General features: G+C 42.4%; 1 protein-coding gene across 2 annotated transcripts in view; it reads left to right on the forward strand.

The window, feature by feature from the left end:
* Nucleotides 1-26,134, forward strand: part of FEM1C (fem-1 homolog C) — a 67,115-nt gene extending 40,981 nt beyond the window's left edge. For both annotated transcript variants that reach the window (XM_069226496.1, XM_069226497.1), the window contains exon 3: nt 23,912-26,134. In XM_069226496.1, coding sequence (XP_069082597.1) covers nt 23,912-25,221 — 1,310 coding nt within the window. In that variant the 3' untranslated portion in view covers nt 25,222-26,134. The remainder of the gene's footprint in view (nt 1-23,911) is intronic.
* The last annotated feature ends 430 nt before the right edge of the window (nt 26,135-26,564 follow it).

The raw sequence follows: 26,564 nt of genomic DNA on the forward strand, positions 1-26,564 counted from the left end.
ATTCAGGCTGCACTACTTGACAGTGGTTCTAGTAAAACAAATGTGCATACAAGTTTGCAAAATGTAACCGTATGAGGCTACATATAATGCTCCCAGAATGCACTCTGATTAGATGCAAATATTTACAGAAGCTTGAAAGCAAGATTGATAATTTTTTTTTCAGAATAAAATGTTGATCAAAAAATGCAAATTGGGGGAAAACCATTTTGCTAAACGACTGTGAAAGTTTAGGTACCTTTTCTTAGAAGCATCATTTAGTAAAATGTTTTGATACATGCTAGTATTTCACAAAAATATTCGTAATGGAAAATCAGTGTAACCATTTTCAACAACATTATGGGAAACATGAAAATAAAGAAGCATTGACAAAGCCAGTAGTCTGAAATTGGTGGTCAGTCTTTTGGGTTTTGCCAATGCATGTCTTTTTTGGACACGGGTTTTGTAAACCTTTATTTTTGTGGGAGCTGCCAGGCCCTCGCAACAAACTTTGGCAAAAAGCAAAATTATTTTTAGACTCAAAAAGCCCACATTGCCACAGTAGTTCCAGGCACTGCACAGAACTACTTTGTGTTTTCGATTATTCTCCATGTGAAAGAGCATTTGAACAGTATTTTAGCATGAGTAAATATGCATGTGTAGATTTGCTCATGTGAAAATCTGAGCGTTTACAAGTTCACTTTCCCTCCAACCACTTTTTTCCAAACCCTGGAAGAAGCTTTACTTCTGCCCTTGTCGGGAGCACATTTCCAATCTTTCGCAGTATGGAAAAAGACTCAAAAGGGAATCCCAGCCCCAGTACTTTTACTTACTGCTTTCTCTAGCCTCGCTATGTAGATCTGTGGAACAGTAGGAAAATAAGGAAATGCTAGTATTCAAGTCCTACTTAGTATTAAACCTGACTCCAAAGGGACACCCTACACCAGTTAATCAAAAGGGCAATAAATGCTTGAACTTTAATAAACAATGCTAAGATCACATAAATCAAACGCAAGACCAAATGATAAAAGTACAAGAATAATAGAGGCTGACCAAATCTCTAAAGAATCTTAATCTAGACAGAATGTTTATCATTACGCATTCAAGAACCACCACGCAGAATATTGAGACAGAATAGATTTAGTTATCGCATATGAATTTGTTTATAATCAATTTATATGAAACAGTCAAATTTAGATTGTGGCTTCCTTAACTATTACTCTAATTCGATAAGCATATGTGGACTCGTGCAAAATTGATTTGGAAAAACATCTGCTTATGACGCTAACCAAAAATAGTGGTTGGGTTTTCTAGAGAAGGAAAACATAAAAATCTGCAAGAAAGACAAATGGATCCTAAATCGATCAGCAAGCAGTGATGTCTTTATCAGTGGAGCATCTTCTGGTCCTCTTCATTTGACAGTGACCTAATAGGAAACAGTTTAATAATGTTTGGCCTTATTGTATCTGAACCGTCAATGGCAGAACGCTAAAGACGGAGCACATCACGACACTAGCAGAGTATATGAAAATCTGAACTTAAATCACCTAATTTTGTTATTAAAACCCTCAAGAGCAACTAACTAAGCTTCTATTGGTCAGTCTATGGGGTGGTTTAGGTTAGAGCCAATTAGCTTTTCGCCACGTTCCAGAAGTATCTTTTCTTCATTTTCTGAATTCACAATTGGCTCATCTTCTCTCACTGCATTCACCAGTTTCCACAGTAGAATACAATTGTTGCAGTTTATAAATGAGCACTGAAGACTATTGTTCCTGGGTATACATTATCTCATCCCAGGAAGACAGACAAATGTTACAACATAAGAACAAAACTTTTCCACATTGAGCAAGTCACACAGGATGCTTAGAGAAACATATTTTGCAGCGTTAACATTTTAAACATTACCTCAGGAAAATTACTAAAAGGTGAGGCCTTTTTAAAACCAGTGCTAAAACATAAAGAAATTAAACATTTCATAATATTTAAACGATTAATCCTTTAGTACATATTATATTCATTTTTGAGTACATTTAATTATGAATTTTTTATTCACATTGCTTATGGTGTCCACCATGTCAACTGCACGTTTTAATTTATTAATACATGATTTTCAAACAACCTTTTATTATTTCAAACTTTATTTTAATGTCACAATTTTTATTAATGTTTGCATTCCAACAATCCCTCCTCTGACTACTCTGTCGTCACAAAATACAGTTATTAATACTTGTCAGTTCAAAATTTAGTTTTTCTAAAATATCTATTGTTTCTCGGTTTTGTCCAGTTTTCAGTTTTTCTCAGATCATGAAAGTATCTACTCATTTGTTCTAGCATAATTTCTTCCCTCTGTTCATTTTTCACCCTTTGTCTTTTTATCAGTATGTACAGTTTGTAAAATCCGATTATACTAATGACACATACAACCACAATTAAAAATGTTTTTTATATTTTTCCAACAACACCCTGACCAAGGTTACTCAGCCAATTTTTCACTTTAGTAATACCTTTGCCAATATTTTCCCATACCTCTGGTTCTTTCAGATCTTTTTAAGTCTGAATTTGAATCGGTCAGGTACTTAATAACATTTCGTATTCCTTTACTATTGTTAGGTATGTATGTGCAACAATGTTTTGCTTTCACCATCCGGCAGACTCTGCCTTTCTTTGCTAAGAGAATATCTAACGCAAGTCTGTTCTGGAGAACCATTAGATGGACCGCAGCCGTTTCAGTATCCATTAAAATTACAGCTCCAGAAAAATCAGCATGTTCTCCACAATAGTAGCCAACTTTCTAATTTTCAGAGCATTCAGAACAACTCCTACTGAAGGATAAATTGCTCCAAATATATCCCAATTTTTTTCAGAATAAGTTGTTCTTTTTGATCTTGGTCCTTGTAATTCATTTGTGTTATGTGTCTCATCTATATTGTCAATCTGGTAAATCTTTGGGAAGACAACACCCAAATAACAAATCCCATACCACCCCCTTGGGAGACTATAATAAGCATTCTTTCCACAGATGTAATATACCCTAGGAATCGCAGGATCTTGTTAATTTCACAAAGTCCCATGTATTCTTAAGAAATACATTTCGGCATTCACTCATTCCCACAAACGCAGTATCAGTTCTCGATTGAGGTCCCCTTGTGTTTTAGTCTCGCTAAATGCATAATCATTTCTAAATGTCCTTCACTAACCATTTTTCTATATTCGCCTTTAATACTTTTCTCCTGTCATCAGTTTGATTTAGAAAAGATTTTTCTACTGGTGAAAGCAAGCATTTCAAATTGTTTCTGTGAGCTTAAGCTGTGCCAAATGTTAGTGTAGGCTCAAAGAAACACCCCCACACAATATTGATATTTCTTTCATTAGCTATGTTACTCGAGTATTGATTAATCGGAACAAAAGAAAACATTAAGGTCCTGATTTAGAACTTGGCGGACAGGCGACTCCATCACAACAATGATGGATATCCCGCCGCCAAAATATAAATCCTATTATAGCCTATGTGATTTATATTTTGGGGGAACGGATATCCATCACGGTTGTGATGGAGTAACCCATCTGCCAAGCCCGAAATCAAGGTTAGAATAGAAATATTGTATATACTCTTGGTGATAAAGCCTTGTTAGTAAAAAGACTACAACTAATTCCATATGTTACTGGTAAGCTGTGGTACGTAATTCCTTCTGGCACTGATGAAGGAATCTACATGCAAACATAACAACATTCTCTCACATTTATCGTCTCAACATATTCGTACAGCAAGCGATAGACAATTTACAAGATCTTTCTTCTAATGTTCTCTTAGTGTAAATATTTCCTATCTCTAAAACTTACTTAATTTTGAAAGTGTAGTAGTCTCTGAAGGAGATGTATAATTAGTTTCAGCTTTGCTAAAAATACTCATACTCACAATCAATAACAAACTTACTAGCATGCCTACAATTCCCAAACCAATGCACATACATTTGTAAAATCTATTGTTTTTTAACACGATTGTGATTCTTATCCATGTCCTGTAAAGAATCAAAGTAGAAAAAATAGAAAAAAAAATTAACTATGCAGCCAAAAATCTAAAATAATCTTCAGTCTTCTTTGCATTTATTTACAGCAGCTTTCAGACCTTTCCAGAATTTTGTCAAAAATGTATTTAGCAGCTTGTCAAAATTAGTTTTCAGAGTATTTTAGTAAATCCTATTCTATTAAGTAATTATAATTTGTTCTAAAATATTGAGCTGGAAATTCGCAATCCAAACAAAAGTACAAAAATTCACATTGCCTCTCATCGGTTGTAAAATACACCCATTCAGGAGCTGAGTATCTCGACTTGCAACTCTTTTTCTCTTTGATCTCCGATTTGCACTTATTTCTCCTTCACTCAGATCCTCATCTATATCTGCTCTTGTTGTTGTGTCTGGCTCTTCATTTATGGTTGTTAGCTCAACTGAAACCTTTAGATTTGTCTGCAATTTGGGCCACGTGTCGTCTCACAGTGTTGTTTGCAAAACTGGACTTGCAACTCTTCTTGATTCGGCACGATTTTGACTTTGACTTGATGTACCTGCAAATTTAGCTAATTCAGAAGGAGTCAAATCTGCATGACTTTGATTCAACTCCTCAGCTGATTCAGGAAATGTGATTTGCTTCAACTGATTTTCCCAATCATCTGCATCTGGGAGTGTCCTCCTCTGACTTGACTCTCCTGCTGTATTTGCTGATGCTTGAGCAAGTCCAGGAACTAGAGGTTCCTCTATTTCATCTCTCAGAGGTGTTTGCCTGGTCTCTTACTTGGATCTTCACCAGTTTGCACTGTCTCGGTTTCCACTGTGTCTCTTCTTGCTCCTTAAGACTGCGTAATAGTTGTTGGTACTCTCAACAACTCTTCATTTTCCAAAGGATAGGGCACTTTTCACGTGTGACTGGCATGAATCCAGTTTGGAATCCCAGCACACTTCACAGCAGTCGTCGTAACGAGTATGACCTGGTAGGGCCCCTCCACCTAGGTTCCACGCAAGTCTTCCGCATGTGCTTCTGGACGACTACCCAATCACCAGCTTTCAGACTGGGACACTGGACTTGGGATGGCGACACAGCAGTAGCTTTCACCTGGTGAGAGAGAGAGCAAACCATGTTAGCCAGACTCTTGCAGTAATCCAGCACCATATCATCTGTTATATTCACAATAATGTTTACACTCCAACACTAGTGAGAGCTCGATACTGGCTGAGGTCCTGTTTTTGGCTGGTATGAAGTGCTGGTGTTAAACTAATTTTAGTGTCTTCTTCACTGGAGGACGATGCCACAGCAATTAGCGGACTTTGTTTACTTCTTAAAAATGTAGTCCCTTTTGGATGCAGAGGAGGTTATCATAAAATGGGTAAACAGAAGTGTAGTAAAAAGCAGTCTATATAACACTAGGTATTTTATCAGGGATTAACACGTGTGTTTGTGTGTGTGTGTGTGTGTGTGTGTGTGTGTGTGTGTGTGTGTGTGTAGGTGTTCTGTTATTCCTTTATAATTGCACAGCTCTGATTTCTTTATTATTTGACTACTAGTGATACCCTCATTATTAGTTATTACAGTTGCATTGTGATGGCACAACGCCTACTGCCAGAGTCAGCAGCTGAGGTGAAGGCAGGCCATGGAGCATAATTGAAGCAGATGTATACAGCAATGAAAACAGAGCGCTGTTTTTCTTTATTCTGCTTTATTTTATTGCTTACAATGGCAAGCAGAGAACATTTTATATTTTGCACTCTTTAGACTCTTTGTAAAGAGTGCAAAATATCAGTATTCTCTCTACCTGTCATTGTAAGCTATTAAAATAAAGCACAATAGATAAAAGCAACGATCAGTTTTCGTTACTGTATAGTAGAATCTTTCCGCATGTTTATACACATTTGAGCTACTGCAGCTTTTTTTTTTTCTTTTTAAAAAACTGACTTGTATTGAACTGTTTCAGATGTCTGTTTACAACAATTATCTAATAGGTTTTCATTATGATAACTTTTGCTCTAGAGGTTTTATTTTTCAGGTTGTAAACCTGTTCGCTCTTTCATATGAAACCGCCATGCACTAAAGATTTAAGTGGTTTGTGTAAAAGGTGACTGTGTGACCTTGTATTATATGGAATAAAGTACACCTTGGCTACATGATAAGGATATTGCAAGTCACCCCGGAGTTTCATAAACTTATGAAGGAAGTCTGCCTCCTGCATCTATTTGGTTATGGAACTCCTCAGTGACTTGCATTATCCTGAGACGGAGATAGATATATAGATAGATATATATACGTGTACACACACACACACACACACACACACACACACACACACACACACACACACACACACACACACACACACACACACACACACACACACACACACACACACACACACACACACACACACACACACACACACACACACACACACACACACACACACACACACACACACACACACACACACACACACACACACACACACACACACACACACACACACACACACACACACACACACACACACACACACACACTTGTGCCAGGCACTCCTTCATTATTTTAAGCGAATGGAGCTATGAGCATTCTAAAATGTTTTTCATTTTTGCGCTCTGTGACTTAAACTGTGTTCTTCATTTTTCACACAAGACCTTTTATATAGTAGCAATGCCAATTTGATTCAAAACTTCCATTAGTGTCTCAGAACGTCTAAGCAAGAAATCATCAACAGCTAAACATGTTTATTCTTCCCCCCCACAGCACCAAACATCTAGTTTTCCGCCTCCTCCAAATTTCTAGCTCTAGAAACAGCCCATGCACTAGTTTTGGAAGCACGACAGACAGATTACCTTCTACACCACATTTGTTGATGTTTCATAACTCACCGTATCTTTCTTTGACTGTATTAGATAGGTGTGTGCATAGTTCAGATTATTTGGCTGATATTTTAAGCAAAGAAACCTGAGCATACTGTTATTTGATTAGGTATTCAGCCCACTTGCTGTGGCAGCCCCTGGTTGATTTCAGCATGCGATCATGTTAATATATGTCCTTCTCAGTTTATATTTAATGTTCTGTGATGCCTTCGGGATTTGGGGCAGGGACATTTGCATCCATGGAAATTTACCCCCACCAGGAATAACGAGGTTAGGTACTTTTCAAGAATACCTGGGTTTTTAGCTTTCCCTTTAAACAGGTTGTGTTGACCATGTTCCTGTCATACATTGTGACCCTCCCACACAAGTTTTGCTATTTTTATATAAAAAGAAATGTTAAAACTGGAATAGTCCACGCTTTGTAGCATGGTTTTGCTTGTTATGATCAAGCTTCAGACAAACACGAGTACAATTATGCTGCTGCTCTTCTAGGAAGAGAATTCTCACAAGAATAATAAACCATTCCTTATGAGTTAACAGCCGTAAGTAACCCTTTCCCACTTATAGGTAAATGCTGTCGCCTTCATTATTGGCTTCGGTGACTTGTACAATGTTTAGCTTTTTACAGCTTAAGATGATGGTACTTACTCATACTTTGTATGGGACAGTTCCTTTGTTGTTCATTCTAATCGTATCATTAGGGCATAAAAGTTCTGAAATACCAAATGTTAAATGTTCTCCCTAGCTGTGTGTGTGTGTATGTGTATATATAAAATAATATATATTTTGGTGAGGCGCAGGTGTTACCTGAGCCCTCAATGTCAGTAAGGCCAGGTTTGTTCTAGTAGTTCATATTATTGCAAGTTCAAATTTTGGGAACCTAGCAGGCTTAAACCTTTTTGCAGAAGGCTAGCCACTGCTCAATGGAAAGTGGGAGATTTTTCCCGATTTCACTGGACCCCTGATTGTGCTGAACCTGTCCATTGCTTACATGCGTTGTTCCAGCTGGTCTTAATAGGTGTTTCGTTTTTTTTTTTTTCCTCTTTATTTTTAATGTTTTTCCACTTAGAGCAAAGTGGCTTGATTAATTTAATTTGGTTGCTGTAGAGAACGAGGAAGACTGTCATTCCTGCTACCAGCTCTGGTATAGTAGGGACTGTAATCTTGATTTAAATCAGGTGTTTGTTTGGGTGTAATGCATATAGGAAGAGCACTCACAGATACCCCCGTGATAGAATGTTCCTATTGCTGCAAGTCATTCTTACCATACTGCCAAAGGCTCCATTTTCAGTGTGAGGGAGGATATCCCCATCTTGTCTTTGCAGCATTCACTCCACAGAACAGCTGCTTCTCTTGTGGACTACATGTGACAAGATGACTGAAGGAGCACGGCTGGAGCGTCTGTGTGAGCTCCTGTGGGCAGGGATCATTATCGCTATAAATCCCTACCTAGTATTCCTCTTAATTCTCTGCCACCCAACCACCACTTGGCCTTCACCAGATCACAGAAGTCGACCTAAACCAAGTTGTGCATGTACCTGAGAACGAAGCCAATCTGGATCTGTAGGAGTCAAGACAAACATTGGTCTAGGGCATGGGTACTCACAAACTTTTTCTCAGGGGCCAAAATTGCAGTATGGTTTGCGGCCGAAGGCCGCACTGAAGTGACGGGGGGGGGGGGCTTATAGTGGGCACAACCACCCCACCTCCTTTTTCAAAATATTGCTAAACAATGCTGCATTTTGAATCCAGGTATTACTACAAACCTACAAAGAGGACATTTTGAAAAACATTTTTATTATCAGACAATAGTAATCTTAAGAGGCATGGCATTGTAATCCTTGTGAACAGGATATTCAGCACAGGCCCAATGCAGCACAGTTTTCTCTGAGTCTGGAAAATAGGTATGTCAAAGGAAGACCTACTAAGAACTTATTTTGCACTTCATGTCTCTTATTAGTGCTCTGGTATTATGTCTGAAACGGCAAGCCTTAAGAGCTGATCCAGATGTAAGTCTGTTAGCTTATTTCTGAATTTGCTCTTCAAAAGTCCCATTGTGGAAAACGAACTTTCGCAAACATATGTTGACCCAAACATACAAATTATTTTCTGGGCCACTGTAAAAAGAACAGGAAATTCGTCAGAAGGCACGGTGTTCCAGAATTCTTCTGGTGCCTGCCCCAAAAAAGATGCTTCGAGAGCTGAGTTGTGCTGCATGTCTATCAGCTCCATTTGTGCTTGCGGTCTTTTCACGCCAATAAGTTCAACAGCATCAAGATTTCGTGCACTCACCATCCAGGGATTTTCAACCAGCCTGAACAGGGGGGGGAGGGTTCTGAATTGAGAAAATCGCCTTTTGATCTCCCCAGAAATTTCCTCAAGACATGCACCAAGATTTAGCGTTGGCAGCATTTCTTGTGCATTTGGAAACCTCTGAGTCACAGCCAACAGTTTTGGAAAGTGGGTGAAGTCAGCAACATCCAGTTGTTATTTGAATAGCACAAGCTTACTTTCAAATGAGTAAATACCATTCATCATGGACCACACAAGCTGTTGTTTGCCTTACAGCATCAAATTAAGAGCATTGAATTGTGCAAATAGATCTGAAAGAAAGTGGAGCATTAAGCCATTTCACATCCTTTAGTTCTGGGACTGTTTGACCTCTGCTGTTTGTAAAGTGTTCAATTTCAGGAAGCAAAGCAATGAACCGCTCCAGAACTTTCCCTTTGCTTAGCCATCGCACTTCAGTGTGCATCAAGAGGTCTGTATATTCAGCTTCAGAATCCTGCAGCATAGCCTTAAAAAGTCTATGGTTAAGGGCTTTGGCACAAATAAAATTAACAATTTTCACTGAAGTTTTAGGACGTTATTCAGTTCTCCATGCTTTAATTTTGCACACAGAACTTCCTGATGAATAATGCAGTGGTAGTCTATTACAGGCTGTCCAGTGAGCTTCTTTTTAAGCAAAGATACAAAGCCTCTGTCATGGCCTACCATAGCAGGAGCGCCATCTGTTGTGATGCTAACAAGACTGTCCAGTGGTATGTGATGTGTTTCGAAGTAGTTGCAGATACTGTCCAGAATATCTTCTCCTCTTGTGTGCAGTGGTAGAAGGCACAGGAGCTCTTCTTTGGGATGAAGCGATTGGTCCAAATACCTCACCCAAACTAATAACTGGGCCACGTCGCCTATATCGGTGGACTCATCCATGGCAATGCTGAAGAACGGTGACTCTCTGACAGCTTTGATCACCTGCTCCTGGATATTTTCACCCATTGCCTCTATTCTGCGTGCACAAGTGGAATCCGATAGCTGTAATGCACCAATTTCTTTTAAAATGCTGGATTTGTTGCTATAGTTTTCAAACAAAATTTCAGCTGCTGAAAGGAAACATTTCTTCACCAGCTCTGCCTCCGTGAATGGCTTCTTGTGTTTGGCAAGCAGGTAGCATATTTTGAATGATGCTTCTGTAACAGCCTCAGATTCCTTCATTTGGCAAAGGAAGAGCTTCTGCTGGGAAAGAAGTGTTTGCTTTAACTATGCCACTTTTGCTGAACGCAGTTGTGAGTGCAATGGGAAGTTCTCACTATAACTTGCGTGTTGAGTTTTGTAGTGCCGTTCCAGGTTATATCTCTTAAGAACATTTTACTTTCTCTTTGCAAAGCAAACAGGTAGCTTTCTCCTTTGGCCATTCAACAAACAAGTACTCTTCTTCCCATGCTGCTTGGAATGATCTGTGTTCACTCTGTATGGATCTGAGTCGTTTGCAAGGCTTGGTAACTGGACTGTAGGCCATTGGTCTCAGTGAGTTTGTTGCAATGAGTATCAAGGGTCAGGAATCAGATTTTCCCCTCACAGCCAAAGGACCAACATCACTTCACGACTGACAACACTTCACGAGCGACCGATGGACCGACACCGCCTCACGACCAATGGACCAACACTGCGTCTCGCTACAGACCTCTGTGCAAAACACCATAGTAATATAAATTGATGTGTAAAAGGAAACAAAGTATACCGTGATCTAACAATTGTCAACACACATGCTGGCCTTTGCCGATTCCCAGAGAACCATGTTATAAAAAGTATTTTTTGCAATTATGCTTGCAACCTGCTAGGCATACTAGAGTGATAATGAGGCCAATGAATGGTATACGGGGCCCTTTTTAGAGACTGTTTTTTTTCAGCATGCTGGGTCACACAGCAATAGAAATCAACTGTGCACGAAATGCCAGGGGCCAGATAAAAAAAAGTGTATTCTTGGAAGACATTTTCAACAGCCCTGGCTCTAGTAGTATATTCCTACACTAATCACAAGAGCCAAATGGGAATGTTCCAGAGTATATCCCTATCCTAATCACAAGATACATTTAATTAGATGCAGCAGCCATTTATCAACCGCACCCCTGGGAGGAGGAGTAAGCTGAAGGTGTTTGCCCATCACACAAAAAGTATACCCCACTGGACACTTCACAAATGGTTTGATTTATATTGGGATTGTCATGTGATTTGTGGTAGTTTTCATGGGTGGGTGGTTTCTCTCTGGCTGTACTGGGTTGGTGGGTATGGGTTATAAAAGTAAGCGTTATTGTTTGGAGGTTGCACAAACAAAGGTCTAACTTGGTGCCTAAGCATTACAAGACAAAGATACAGCAGCACAGTTCTTACCCTTGCAGGGTCCGGTCTATCACACACAGCGCCATCTGCTCTCACCCCTACCGCCATCTGCACACAGCGCCATCTGCTCTCACCCCTACCCCAGTAACACACACACAGCGCGCACACACAGCGCCATCTGCTCTCACCCCTACCCCAGTAACACACACAGCGCCATCTGCTCTCACCCCTACCCCAGTAGCACACACACACACACCGCACACACAGCGCCATCTGCTCTCACCCCTACCCCAGTAACACACACACACACACACACACAGCGCCATCTGCTCTCACCCCTACCCCAGTAACGCACACAGTGCCATCTGCTCTCACCCCTACCCCAGTAACACACACACAGCGCGCACACACAGCGCCATCTGCTCTCACCCCTACCCCAGTAACACACACAGCGCCATCTGCTCTCACCCCTACCCCAGTAGCACACACACACACCGCACACACAGCGCCATCTGCTCTCACCCCTACCCCAGTAACACACACACACAGCGCCATCTGCTCTCACCCCTACCCCAGTAACGCACACAGTGCCATCTGCTCTCACCCCTACCCCAGTAACGCACACAGTGCCATCTGCTCTCACCCCTACCCTAGTAACGCACACAGTGCCATCTGCTCTCACCCCTACCCCAGTAACGCACACAGTGCCATCTGCTCTCACCCCTACCCCAGTAACACACACAGCGCCATCTGCTCTCACCCCTACCCCAGTAACACACACAGCGCCATCTGCTCTCACCCCGACCCCAGTAACACACACAGCGCCATCTGCTCTCACCCCTACCCCAGTAACACACACACACAGCGCGCGCACACAGCGCCATCTGCTCTCACCCCTACCCCAGTAACACACACACAGCGCGCACACAGCGCCATCTGCTCTCACCCCTACCCCAGTAACACACACAGCGCCATCTGCTCTCACCCCTACCCCAGTAACACACACAGCGCCATCTGCTCTCACCCCTACCCCAGTAACGCACACAGCGCCATCTGCTCTCACCCCTACCCCAGTAACGCACACAGCGCCATCTGCTCTCACCCCTACCCCAGTAACGCACACAGCGCCATCTGCTCTCACCCCTACCCCAGTAACGCACACAGCGCCATCTGCTCTCACCCCTACCCCAGTAACGCAGACAGCGCCATCTGCTCTCACCCCTACCCCAGTAACACACACAGCGCCATCTGCTCACCCCTACCCCAGTAACACACACAGCGCCATCTGCTCACCCCTACCCCAGTAACACACACAGCGCCATCTGCTCTCACCCCTACCCCAGTAACACACACAGCGCCATCTGCTCTCACCCCTACCCTAGTAACACACACAGCGCCATCTGCTCACCCCTACCCCAGTAACACACACACAGTGCGCACACACAGCGCCATCTGCTCTCACCCCTACCCCAGTAACACACACAGCGCCATCTGCTCTCACCCCTACCCCAGTAACACACACAGCGCCATCTGCTCACCCCTACCCCAGTAACACACACACAGTGCGCACACACAGCGCCATCTGCTCTCACCCCTGCCCCAGTAACACACACAGCGCCATCTGCTCTCACCCCTACCCCAGTAACACACACAGCGCCATCTGCTCTCACCCCTACCCCAGTAACACACACACAGCGCGCGCACACAGCGCCATCTGCTCTCACTCCTACCCCAGTAACACACACAGCGCCATCTGCTCTCACCCCTACCCCAGTAACACACACACAGCGCGCGCACACAGCGCGCGCACACAGCGCCATCTGCTCTCACTCCTACCCCAGTAACACACACAGCGCCATCTGCTCTCACCCCTACCCTAGTAACGCACACAGTGCCATCTGCTCTCACCCCTACCCCAGTAACACACACAGCGCCATCTGCTCTCACCCCTACCCCAGTAACACACACACAGCGCGCGCACACAGCGCCATCTGCTCTCACTCCTACCCCAGTAACACACACAGCGCCATACACACACAGTGCCATCTGCACACAGCGCCCTCTGCTCTCACCCCTACCCCAGTAACACACACAGCGCCCTCTGCTCTCACCCCTACCCCAGTAACACACACAGCGCCATCTGCTCTCACCCCTACCCCAGTAACACACACACAGCGCCATCTGCTCTCACCCCTACCCCAGTAACACACACACAGCGCCATCTGCTCTCACCCCTACCCCAGTAACACACACACACCCCTACCCCAGTAACACACACACAGCGGGCACACACAGCGCCATCTGCTCCCACTCCTACCCCAGTAACACACACACAGTGCGCACACACACAGCGCAATCTGCCCTTACCCCTACCCCAGTAACACACACACACACACACACACACACACACACACACACTACATTAAAAACAAACAAATATCCAAAGGGCCTTACCTGACTCAAAGCACTGTAAAGATGCCACAAATGTAGAACGGCAGGCGGGCAGCAGACGTGGAGCCGGTGACAGGAAGTAGACGACAAGCCCCGTAAAAGTTAGCTGCAAGCACTGACTTTTATGGGGCTTTGGCTTCCAGGATAGTCGCGGAAAGAGCAGAAATAATGGCCGCCATACGTAAACATAGAGGAGGGCCGCGGGAGCATGCGCAAAGAAGCCACTGTTGCGCATGCTTCCACGGCCCTCTTCTATGTTTATATACTGCGGCCATTATCATATGGCGTTTCTTGTACGTGTCCGCGGGCCGCGAAGGTAGGTCTGTGGGGCCGCTGGTGGCCCGCGGGCCGTACTTTGAGTAACGTCGGTCTAGGGGATCAGCAGTCCAGACCCCCCCCCCCCACGTCCCTGAGTCTCACTGTCTACGAGCTGCCCGCAATCCTTCAAGTTCTGCTGACCAGGAGCTGGATGCCCTACTGCCCCAATTGGGTGGGTCAAGTTGGACCGCTGTGCCACTGCTGGCCCTGGCCGGCTAGGGAGCAGAGAGGTGCCTCTAGAATATTCCTCCTGAACTCCAGCTGTGGAAGGACAGCTTTGGCACCAGGTGGACTGCTGCAGTGAGGAGACAGTGCAATTCCAGAGCAATAATGACATCCTTGAACAGAGGATTGCACAATAACCAGGGGGCTTTGTTCAAGCTCAGGTCTTAGTCCAGGCCTGGGTCGCTGCGCCCTGCTGGGCTGACTCTGTAGGATCTGTCCTCCTCTGACTGAGAGCGACAGCGATTTTGGCTGGGAGGTGTGGGAGCCATGAACCCAGCTGATCCAGGTGACGCTGGGAGTGACACAGCCTGCAGTTGTGCGATTTCCATCTCTCCTGTCATGAGTGGAGAGAGCAAGGCTGTGATGTAGCCCTTGGGAGAGGCTAGAGGGAATCTACGCAGAAGGTAAGTCTGCTGACTTTAACATGTCGAAGCATTCTTCCGGGGGTTCACTTTCTACCCCCCAACCGGCTGTGACCTGTGTCTCCAGTGCTCTGTCGTCGTCCTCCATAGACATCCTCAACTGGTGGATGCAGACTTATCCTATATCAATCCCAATACAACAGTAGAAACAAAAAGCGGTCCTACCTATTGGCGTGAGCAGCTGCCATCTTGGATTGGTAGGCCACTCATTACTACTGCCCCGTTGCACAGCCCTGCTGTTCCTCTGAATTCTACTCCGTATTGCATCCAGAAAACTACCATTTCTACTTTCCTCTCTCACAAGAGCTGCCTCATGGGTGGGGCAGAACCACTTTAACTTTGGGAAAATATTAGAAGTCTCCTGTAGCTCCCACAACGTAGGCCATCTTGGATTGGTCTGTCATCAGTCCCTGCCTCTGTATTGCAGTGTAATGACAGGAAATTCGGCCCTCACTTGCTTTAACTCATTAAGAAGTTCAATCCAGGGTCCAACTTAAGAAGGCAACTGCCCCTATCAACTGAAGCTATATAGTTTTACCAACACCCTTTCCCCTAACCGCAACCCAGCAGTCACTGAGACCTCATTCTACAGATCTCATCACTAGATTTTGTGGTCCTTGAGATACCCCTTATCTAACTAAGATTTCTAAGTACCCTTACCCAGGCCCGATGGTAACCCCTATCCTGGGACAGAACGAGGATGACCTTTATCCCACCAGTCCCACTCACCCATAGAAGATGCCACCATAGAACCGTTCATCCGTATAAAACTCAACGGCCAAAAACCCTACAGTCTGCACTCTTCATCACTTATCCCTCTTCCCCACACTGCTCAGCTAATGCCACCAAAAACATCAAATATAGACTGCTCAAGCAGCACTAATAGCTGACGTTTACCACAACACATCTAAAAGACTAGAACAACAATCTCATCTTCTACACTACCCGCCCAATGAATTGAAATACCTCCAACATCCCATGCAGCTGCAAACTGATTATTTCCAACTCACTCAATTTAAAAGGCAACACTACCATAATATACAGAAACTGAAATGTCATGATCTAAGCAAGTGACTTCAACCTGCGCTCCTTTGAATCCATGTTCACAACTCTATGCAACTCCTTCTTCCATTCTCACAACAATCCATCCATGACCCACCCACCACCTCCCCAGCCCAGTGCATAAAGAAATGTTCACAAAACACACCAGAAGCTCGTACCCCATTTCAACTCGTACCCTATACAAGTCCCCACCAGGGAAACAACATATGGCAACTTGACCGACACTCCGAATGTCCTACAACCCCCTAGTCCTTAACACCACACTCATGACAACGTACTCGTCAACACTTCTACACTCACTCAATTAAACCGTATTCCCACAATCGACATAACTGAACGTCTAATTTGCACAGAAAGACAACTCGCTATAGTAATGCAGCATATCAACAACTTCTTTAAAGCCTATGCTGGATACGCTCAACTCAAGCACATCCCTTCTACCAACATCACCAGACAACCCCTGCATTTGTCTCAGACCCAGCCGAATAGCTGGCACACATCTTCCCAATAACCAATCTCACAGGCTGAAAAGAATGAGTACCAAGATGTCCCTGAGTGAGGTGACAGATCTAGTGAAAACAAATATACAGCCTTAAAACAGAAGTGCACATCTCCCATCTCCAAGATCCTGGTGATCACTGGAATTGGTAGAGACCTAAACCCTCAAAGTACTGCCAGGCCACCAGCAAAGCACATCAAAGTACCTATGGCACTCTTTTCCCAGAAGCACAGTAGCAACAGTAATACGAATTGCATGCTCATAAATTGTAGGTCAGCAACGTAGCTGGCTGAAGCCTTTCTGAACCACAACATTGAAATTGCGTTCATCACAGAAACTTGGCTAAATGAGTCCTCTTCCTTGGCCTTCTAGTCTCTCCAGGTTTTTCCATCATTAAGAATGATGGAGAGGACCACCATGACATTGGCTTAGCCATTGTGCACAAGAACAAGATCACTATGGGAGAAACTGACACCTTCTCCTACCCCACATTTGAATATCTCACCACTACTATAACGCTGAAAAACAATAAAGTGACAAAATGTCACCTCTTCTACCATCCACTATGAAACACCATCTTTCAGTGAACACCTGTAGGATCTGATAACTTACTGTGCTCTCCAGCGCCAATAACCTAATCTTAGGCTACTTCAATTACCATTGGAATGATGAGGAAGAGACACTAATTCAATCCTTCAATTAACTCTTACTCAGCAAAGTTCTTACCCAGCAATACAAGGGGCAAATCCACAACAGAGGCTCAATCTTGTGTAGATAGCATCCTTCCCGTCAGCTGGTCTGATTACCACACCATTCTGTCCACATTAACCAAGTGGAAGCACCACCTCCACACCGACCTCAAACTCTTCAATGGTCGAGAAACATCAGCCAGGTTTCAGGAAGGTATACAGCATGGAAACAGCTATATTGAATATAGCAGGTGGTAAACCTAAATCTCTGGATGCAGACAAATGCTGCCAGCTCCTCCTCTTGGACTTATCAGTGGCCTTCAACACAATAAACCACAAGCTGCTTTTGGACTCCCCAATGGATGGTAGCAAGTGTCGTGATTCACTTCATTTCTGCATAACCGCTCACAACAAATTAAAATGAACAACTCCATTTCCAATACTTCTACCATCACCTGAGGTGTCCCCCTAGGCTCAGTTCTTCAACACTTACATTGAGCCTCTCACCACGATAATTAGACAAGCAAACATCGCCTACCAACTTCATGTGGACAACACCTAGCTTTATCTTAAAATAACCTCTTTGGACGACTTACACCAGCTTAACGCCACTCTAATAAAAGTCCAGAACTGGCTGTCACACAACTACCTAAAACTCAACCAAGAAAAGACAGAAGTTCTTCTCCTGTCCAACCACAACCAGTCTCCTAGGTCCAGGATTGACTAAACAACTTGGGTGCTCTGAACTGCAATCTGAATCTGACAGACTCAACCAAATCTTTGGGTGGTTAAGATATTTTAGGTTTCGGTAGGGATAAATGGTGGTTTGGGTATTTTTACGGTTTAGGGGTGGGCAAGGGTTTTGGGTAATAATCTATTTTTAGGGTCGGTAAAGGAATTGGGTAGTAAGGGTGTTTTTAAGGTTTAAGGGTGGGTGACCATATTGGGTGGTGTGGGTATTTATTTTTAGGTTTTAGGGGTGGGTAAGGGAATTGGGTGGTAGTTATAATTAGAACCTAGTTTCCATAGGAAAAGTATTTTGTGTTTTGCCAATAACTTTGGTGCCATTTGACAAATCTCCACAACTTTTTCGCAATTAGTAAACTCACTTCAGCTGCTGTCTTGAAAGTTTTTTTGGGGTGATTTGTCAAGCGGGACAAGAGGGGTTGTGGGGGAGCAAAACACGTTTTTCGGCTGTCAAGTGGGCAGGAAAAAAGTTGGAAAGATTGCTTCCGCACACAGGGAGTAGCATTTGTTTTGCTGCTCCCTGCGTGCAGGAGCAGTGGCAGTTCCCGTTGGAGCCAGAGAGTCGGCAGGGGCCACAGGGGCATTGAGGCTCCCCTGGCGGATCCCAGCAGAGAACTAAGCTTCCCCACACAAGGGCTAATGTTATCGCAGATTTTTGGATGAAGATGCTCGACAAACCATTACATTAGCTAGGAGTACCCTTGTTTGGTGGAGACTGAACTCTTGTTGTCTTCTCCACACAATAATTCATATTACCAGAATGAAGACGCTCGAGGAACAATCACATTGCCCTCGCCATGCACAGCTAATTACCCCACATATCACATCATTGACAACATCTTCTATGCCATCATTGATATTATCACTACAACATTTGCAATAAAACTATTGATGAGTAAACTGTGAAGGGTCGGGGTGTGAGTTATAGTTATTTGAAATAACTCTAACAGCTGAATTTCTGTAGTTTTGTACTTGTAAATTCAGAATCGTAACTATAACGTTACCTTTTTTGTTCTCCGTGAATGTCTACGTTTTTTTTAAAATGCCGATTCCTAACTATAACACCCCTTTGAAACCTGTTTTTTTTTTTTTTTTTTTTTTTTTTTTTTCTTTTCTCCAGTGAATGTCTGTTTTGTAACACTTACCTTAATTATACTTACCTGCGTGGAAAAAGGCATATGGGTTGAAAAAAAAAAACTGTGGTAATTGGCAGCATTGTATTGTCATTCAAGCCCCTCACAGGCACCCCGGTATCATACGTAGCCCCCTTGAGAGCCACACTTAATGCAGCGGCAAGGATGGCCATTGGAGCAAAAAAATACAATCATATCTCCCTGACCCTGAAAAATATCTACAGTGACTACCAATCGAAGCACGGTACTGCTTGTCTCACCCACAAAGTTCTACACACTGGTAAACCAGCCCATCTCGCATCCAAACTCTCGAAGGCAGGCCAAACAAGAAATCTAAGAACCTCCAACACACTTCTCATCGTCCCCAAAAACAAAGACCTCTCTCGCTCTTTCTCAGGCAGTGCCTTCCTAGTCTGAAGCTCTCTCCCATTACATATCGGAACTAACTCCTCCTTTGTGAGCTTCAAGAGACAATTAAAGAATTCCTCCTTAACCCTCTGGGAAATAACTCCAAGCTCACTCAGGAAACGTTACCTCATTCTATAAATGTTTCTCTCAGGGACTATAGAATGGTCCGGCACTCAACACTGCAATTATATTGAAATGTTACTGACTGATAGTCTTCACAATGTCGTAGGCGCTATGATAACCTTTTGTCTTGGTAGCGCTATATAAAACTCTTTAAATAAATAAAATAAATGTTTTGATGTGTAGGCTCTTGAGTCACTGTAACATTTGTGACTAAACATTTTTAGTTGGTGATTGCACAAACAAAAAAACTCCAGCTAAGCACTATTTTGGCTTCTAATCAGTTTGCCAGCATGGAATAATGCAAGTAATCTGTATAAATTGAACTATTCTTAGTTGGAATCCAACCACACAGACTGCGGATAGGGCACAAGATGTACCATTCCCTGCACCCTTCGGGCTAACAGTTTCAGTAATTCGGTGTCTGCATGAATCATTGTTGCAGGTTTATAAAATGCGTTCAGGATGTCATTCGTCCTGTTCCTAGGTAGGAGCCTGATAATGACCTTGCTCATTTTGACAGACTGCTGCTTTCCAGTGCTTTACTTTATACTTGTAAGAAAGCCATTGAATAATTCTTAGTAGACGGTATTAATAAAAGCACTACCAGTATGCAACCACTTCTATTATGTTTGCCATGTCTAGCAGTTCTTAATGTTTAACTTAATTAATGTTTAAATCCTAACTGGGCATAGGCATTGCTTATTGTGAAGGCCTTAATCATAAATTTGAGAAGAAAGTTCCTTTGCATGCTTTCCCTTTCCACTGATTCCATTGTTGTAGAGTTTCTGGTCTGTCGGTGCTTATAGGCTTATTGAACTTGGCCTCCTCTTTTGGTTTTCTACTCTCCTTAAAATGGCTAGTGGTTGATAAATAAATAAAAATCACAAATCCGTGTTTATTACTGAACTTGAAAGCTGTGTGAATAGAGAGCGAAGCTTGACTAAGTTAATTTTCTGTTTTTATATTATTTGTATTTATTTAAAGCGAGGAATTGAAACTAAACTTTAATAATTACTGTGACAGCGGAAGGTACTTCTCTCGTGCCTAGGTGTATGAAGAGGAAGCTAATTTAGGTTTATTCTTATTCACAGCGAAACGGCTCGCTCTTTGAGGGCCATGTAGTCTAGTACTGAAGTTTGCATTTTACCATTACGAAATGCAGCCACTTCTTACCATACTCTGGAAAGGAGAATTTTGAGGACAGGTCTCTGGAGTGCATCGGGAACAAAAGACAGCGGCCAAGAATTGGGACTGAGGAACTCCTTAAGAGGATACAATGTTGCACTGTAAGGTGTTTATTTTACTGGCTGAAATTAGTTGAGATTTGAAAAATGGGTATAACGAACAGGGTCACTAATTAAAAACTGTCATTTATTGTAATCTGTGCGGCTCCATCGCACAAATATAAAAATACAGAGTTGATGACTTACATAAGCCTTTTTAATGAGGTTTTTAAGCATTGAAATAATAGGCGTCAGCATAGCAGTGTTGAAAAGGAAAAATGTACAATCATGAAAAACAGTTTGAGCATTATTAGCAGTAGTCACAGAGACATGGGTTCCAGGTTGCACAATACTATAGCTTGAGCATTCAAATACACGAGTTGTAACATTATGGTATGTCCTTCGTCGGGGAACCTTTCACGGGGAATTTGCTTTAAGTTGTGAAGGTTGGGTTGGGCTGGTCCCGGTGACCCAGGTAGGTAGTAAGTACAGTGTGTGATCCTCTGACGATGGAGGAGAAAGGTTGGATGAGGGGAGTTGTGATGGTGATCTTTCTTTTTATACGGAACAGCTTGATGCTGTTTATTTGGTACTATGTTAAACCAAATTGATTTATTTTTTTATTTTATTACATGTCCCATTGCCACTTGCTGTTTTCGCAGTGGCTGCGTTGTTCATATTGAATGGCTGGTAATGGTGAAGCTAGGTTATTTAAGTTGCATGCCAAACGCGCACCTGTTGTTGCCTCAGGCATAGCCCGTCCCACCTTGTAGAGTTTTTATATTCTCCTTTTATCCATCAAACATCAACAAAGTTGAATGTGGTATGTTGACTGACTGTATGATGCAGACTACCCCACTTAATCCCTTTTGGATGTTAAGCTAATTACTTCTATCCTCTGGGGAGGTAAAATGGTCAATTTTCTCCGATATATAAGTTTATTATGTGATTATGTCTGACATCAAAGACTTTCTTTTTTGGGGGGAAAAATAATATAGTCTTGTGAACTGATAAAATACGCAAAGTGCTAGACGTTTTACGTGTTGGTGACCATAAATGTAAAATTGTGTTTTAAATTTGGATAATTAATAAAGAAAAATCCCTAAAACATGCAATAAATTGTATAATAATAAAAACAATTTACAAGACTGAATTCTGTCAGTTATTGAAGTCCTTTCCTGGCAGTTTCTCTGAAGCTAGTTAAAAATAATAAGAAAACACACAAAAAAAATAAACCAAACATTTAAGTATGGTGGAATGCAACGCTTGGGAATTCATCTTCTGTCTCGTTTTGACTGTCTAAGAGCTGTGTGACATTCTGTAAGCTGCCACCCTCTCTCCCCCCCCCCCCTCACACACACACACACACACACAACAAAATAATTTATTGGTGTCCACATGCACCTCTTGACTATCACCTCACTTCCTGAAATTCTGAATGGTCCTCAAAACACGGCTGTTTGAATAGCTTCTGGGACTTGCAAGCCCTGCATACCCTATTGGATGATTAGCCACGCTTTATAAATCCTGATTTATTGATTGAACCTCTGCGCCCACTGCTTCATCTGGGTATCCGCCCCCGTCCCAGTATTTATCTTGGAACAGACTTCATTCTGACCAAATTGGGACTGCTCATCACGATCCAAACCTCACAAAGGCTGTCTTGCAGGCCAAGCCTGGTTTTGATAGAGCAAATTCTAACTGTTTATGGAGTTTGCTTGTGCGGCTTGGCAAGTTACCGATTTTCCTGACAGGCACATTGAATTGTCAATACAGTTTATATATGGCTGTGGAAAGGCCTATTGAAAGATGAGTAATTTGATCCGGATTACTTTAAGCATTGTCACTGTTTAATATAACGTGAACTCCATTTACTTTGTGCATTAAAACACTAATGAATGAACAGGTCCATGCACGTGTACAACAGATGCAACATGCTTGCGTCGTACAAAGAGTTGAGTGTGGAAGAAATTTTCAGTCCAAAGTCACTGGAGTAATCCTAGACGCTGGTGATGGAGGGAGTGAACTTCTGATGTGTTAATGGGGGGCTTAACAGTAGAGACCATTTTTAATCAAACATATGTATTGTTTTGGTGGAAAAGCTGTGGGTGGTGACAATGCAGCAGATGTAGTTCGTTTGGGGTGGTGCACAGATGAAACAATTGCAGTGGATTGGAGAGGTGCAGGAGCAAACTGGGGTGAGGGAGAAAGTGAACATGGACGGGCAAAGAGTGCAAATAAAGTTTAGCATGGCAAGTTGAGAGAGACAAGTTTGGCAGGGCAGGTAGTACGGGGTATATAGACTGCCAGAAGTAGTGGGTAATCCAGACTGGGTAGTTGACAAGGGAAGTGTCAACCGTTACTGCCAGCTGTTCAGGGTGTGGAAGAAGTATATTCTGAGGATGGTGGTGGAGAAAGTCAAATTAGGGTAGTGTACATTTTGGTCTAGGATTGATAAGACTTAGAATTGTGGAAGGAGCAGCAAATGGATGTATAGGACCATGATGTGGGAATCCCAGGAGAAAGAAGTGGGAGGATCATGAATGGAGTACTACTATTCCTTCTCTGTTGAGGCACGAGGTCCATCGACTTCATAATTTTATACTGCATATGGGCAATATGTATTCATAGATTTGAGGATGTAAGTGTTGACGTCCATAAAAAGAATCACTTCTAGTGGACTGATTTTTCCATTTGTTTAAAGCTTCTGCAGGTTGCTTTACATTTTTCAAAATAGTATGAGGAGCTGAAGGGGAGCGGTAGCCTAGAGGTCTATCTTGTAGACTAGCAGTCAGTTTTTGTGAAAGGTCCTTTGTGGGTGTATTTTGAGTGCTAAGATTTTGTCCATGAACAGATCTACACGTTAGGTTTGTATTTCTGTATTTTTAGTCTCACTTTATTTCTAATATTTGGTCAGCAAAATATTTTGAAGCATTGTTCAATTCACTCTGAGATGAATGTTGACATTTGTTCTATATTCCCTAGTCTCAAAACAACGGAAACTAAATAAAATGTGTTGCATCATTTGTATGTTTTTTTTTTTTGTGGTGTTTTGTTTGTTTTACTTGATTTATCTTATTTATTTACACGAGCTGACCCTTTGTTTCCTAACTGTACTGTCTTATTTTGTTTAGGTAATACTGCCCTGCATGACTGTGCGGAATCTGGAAGTTTGGACATCATGAAGATGCTTCTCAAATATGGAGCGAAAATGGAAAAAGACGGTTACAGCATGACACCACTTCTTTCTGCTAGCGTCACTGGTCATACAAACATTGTGGACTTTCTGACCCAACACCCAAAGACAAGCACCATTGAGCGCATCAATGCCTTGGAGCTGTTAGGGGCCACCTTTGTGGATAAGAAACGTGACCTCCTGGGGGCTTTAAAGTATTGGAAAAGAGCAATGGAAATGAGGTACAGTGATAGGACTAACATCATCTGTAAGCCTACCCCGCAAACATTGGTGATGGCTTACGATTATGCCAAGGAAGTAAATACTGCGGAAGAGTTGGACAACCTTATTGCAGACCCTGATGAAATGCGGATGCAGGCCCTGTTGATCAGAGAGCGTATTCTTGGCCCTTCTCATCCGGATACATCATACTACATAAGATACAGAGGTGCTGTCTACGCAGACTCTGGGAATTTTAAGAGATGTATTAACCTTTGGAAATACGCTTTGGATATGCAACAAAATAACTTGGACCCCTTGAGCCCCATGACTGCCAGTAGTTTGCTGTCTTTTGCTGAACTTTTTTCTTTCATGTTACAGGACCGGGCAAAGGGCCTACTGGGTACTACTGTTACGTTTGACGACCTTATGGGAATACTGTGTAAAAGTGTCCTCGAAATAGAACGGGCTGTCAAGCAAACTAATTGCCCCCCAGACCAAATACAGTTAAACAAAGCTCTTTCTATAATTTTGCACTTAATTTGTTTGCTGGAAAAAGTTCCATGCAGCCCGGAACAGGACCATGTAAAAAAACAGAACATCTACAGGTTTCTTAAGCTGCATCCAAAAGGAAAGAATGACTTCAGTCCCCTTCATCTTGCAGTTGATAAGAACACCACATGCGTGGGGCGCTATCCTGTTTGTAAATTCCCCTCTCTACAAGTGGCCGCTATCTTAGTGGAATGTGGGGCAGATGTGAATGTTAGAGACGCCGATGATAACAGCCCTCTTCATATTGCTGCCCTTAACAACCATCCTGACATCATGAATCTCCTCATCAAGTCTGGTTCACATTTTGACTCCACAAACTCGCAAAATCAAACTGCAAGTGATTTGCTAGACGAAAAGGAGATAGCAAAGAATTTGATTCAGCCCATTAATCATACCACACTACAGTGTCTTGCTGCCCGTGTGATAGTCAAACACAATATATTTTATAAGGAAGAGATCCCCGAAAAACTGGAGGACTTTGTTTTGCTTCATAGATGATGTCTGCTTAGGGAATATGAGCTGGTGGCAGACTGTTTCCTACTCAAGCACTATTGATCATATATACCAACGTTTGTTCAGTTTGCCTCATGCACATTGGCCCTGGCATACTTTGCATCAGTTTGCATACTCTGCTGCCCAATATTTAATATTACCATGCCACATACAATATTTTGTTACGTGCATTGTTCGGAAATGCTATGCCATATTCCAACTCTTTAAATTGTCTTGCCAAAGGCTCGTTTATGCTACATTTGTGGGGATTTTTGTTTTTCTGTGGAATGAGTTTTTTTTTTTTTTTTTTTTTTTTTCCTTTTCTTTTTTTCTCCCTCTTATCTCTCGGTTCTAGCTACACACCTCATCGCTGGTTTGTAGTTTATTTTTTTTTTTTAAACCCAGTTGGGCCGTTTTCTTTCTTCTCCCGCTAGTATATTTTAACCCCAACTTTTGTTTGAATGGACCACTGCTAAAATGTACGTGCTTTATGAAGTATTGATGTTGCAGTTACCATAAGTGCTTTACCTTCTCTATGCACTGGCTCAGACATGACTGTTGTGTGGCAACATATTTCTATGCAGCAGCTTAGACTACAACTGAAACACTGTTTTTGTTGTTTTTTTTGTTGGAGCTTTTGTTTTCTGGGAAGACTTCAGTTTCACAATATTGAGTTTTACTAAATTTTTGACATGGTGCGCTAAAGCTGGGAAAACTGTCTGTTATTGGTTACAATACTACCTTCACCCTCCTGAAATTTAAGTCCTTAGAATGCATTCTGCAGCAAAACGAGAAGGGTACGTTTATTAAAAACCAGTCCTCCTTATGCTGTCAGTTCAGTGTGTGATTAGATGTTCTAGCGTTTGCTCAATTCGAAATGTAGTCGCACAATTTACAATAAAAACACAGAAATCCAAAATCCAGCACCCAATATTATTTTTACTAGGAACAGAGAGCATGTTAGTGTCCTGGTGCTTTGCCAGACTAGAAAGAATCTGATTGTGTATCGCAGTAACAGGTCTAACCATGACATCAGCCATTGTGACCATGCCATTCTTTCAGTTTGGAATTAATTTGGATAATCTGCATGCATTATTTCCCTTTTTTTTCTGTCCGCTAATCAGAAAAAATCTAGGCTCTGTCATGTACATCTTGCTTTATAGGTAACTTTTTTAGTGTATGCACAAAAGCTTTGCTGTTGCGACAGAAAGGGCTCTTTTGGCTTGATAAAACGTAAGTGAAAGACTAGAAATGAGAAATATTCAGGTAATGTGTAATGCAGCACTTTATTGTTGATTCCAAATAACATTTATTATGGTATATTAGCCAGGCACATGTCTTAATTAAAA

The sequence above is a fragment of the Pleurodeles waltl genome, chromosome 1_1 (assembly GCF_031143425.1).
Source record: "Pleurodeles waltl isolate 20211129_DDA chromosome 1_1, aPleWal1.hap1.20221129, whole genome shotgun sequence".
Lineage (NCBI taxonomy): Eukaryota > Metazoa > Chordata > Amphibia > Caudata > Salamandridae > Pleurodeles > Pleurodeles waltl.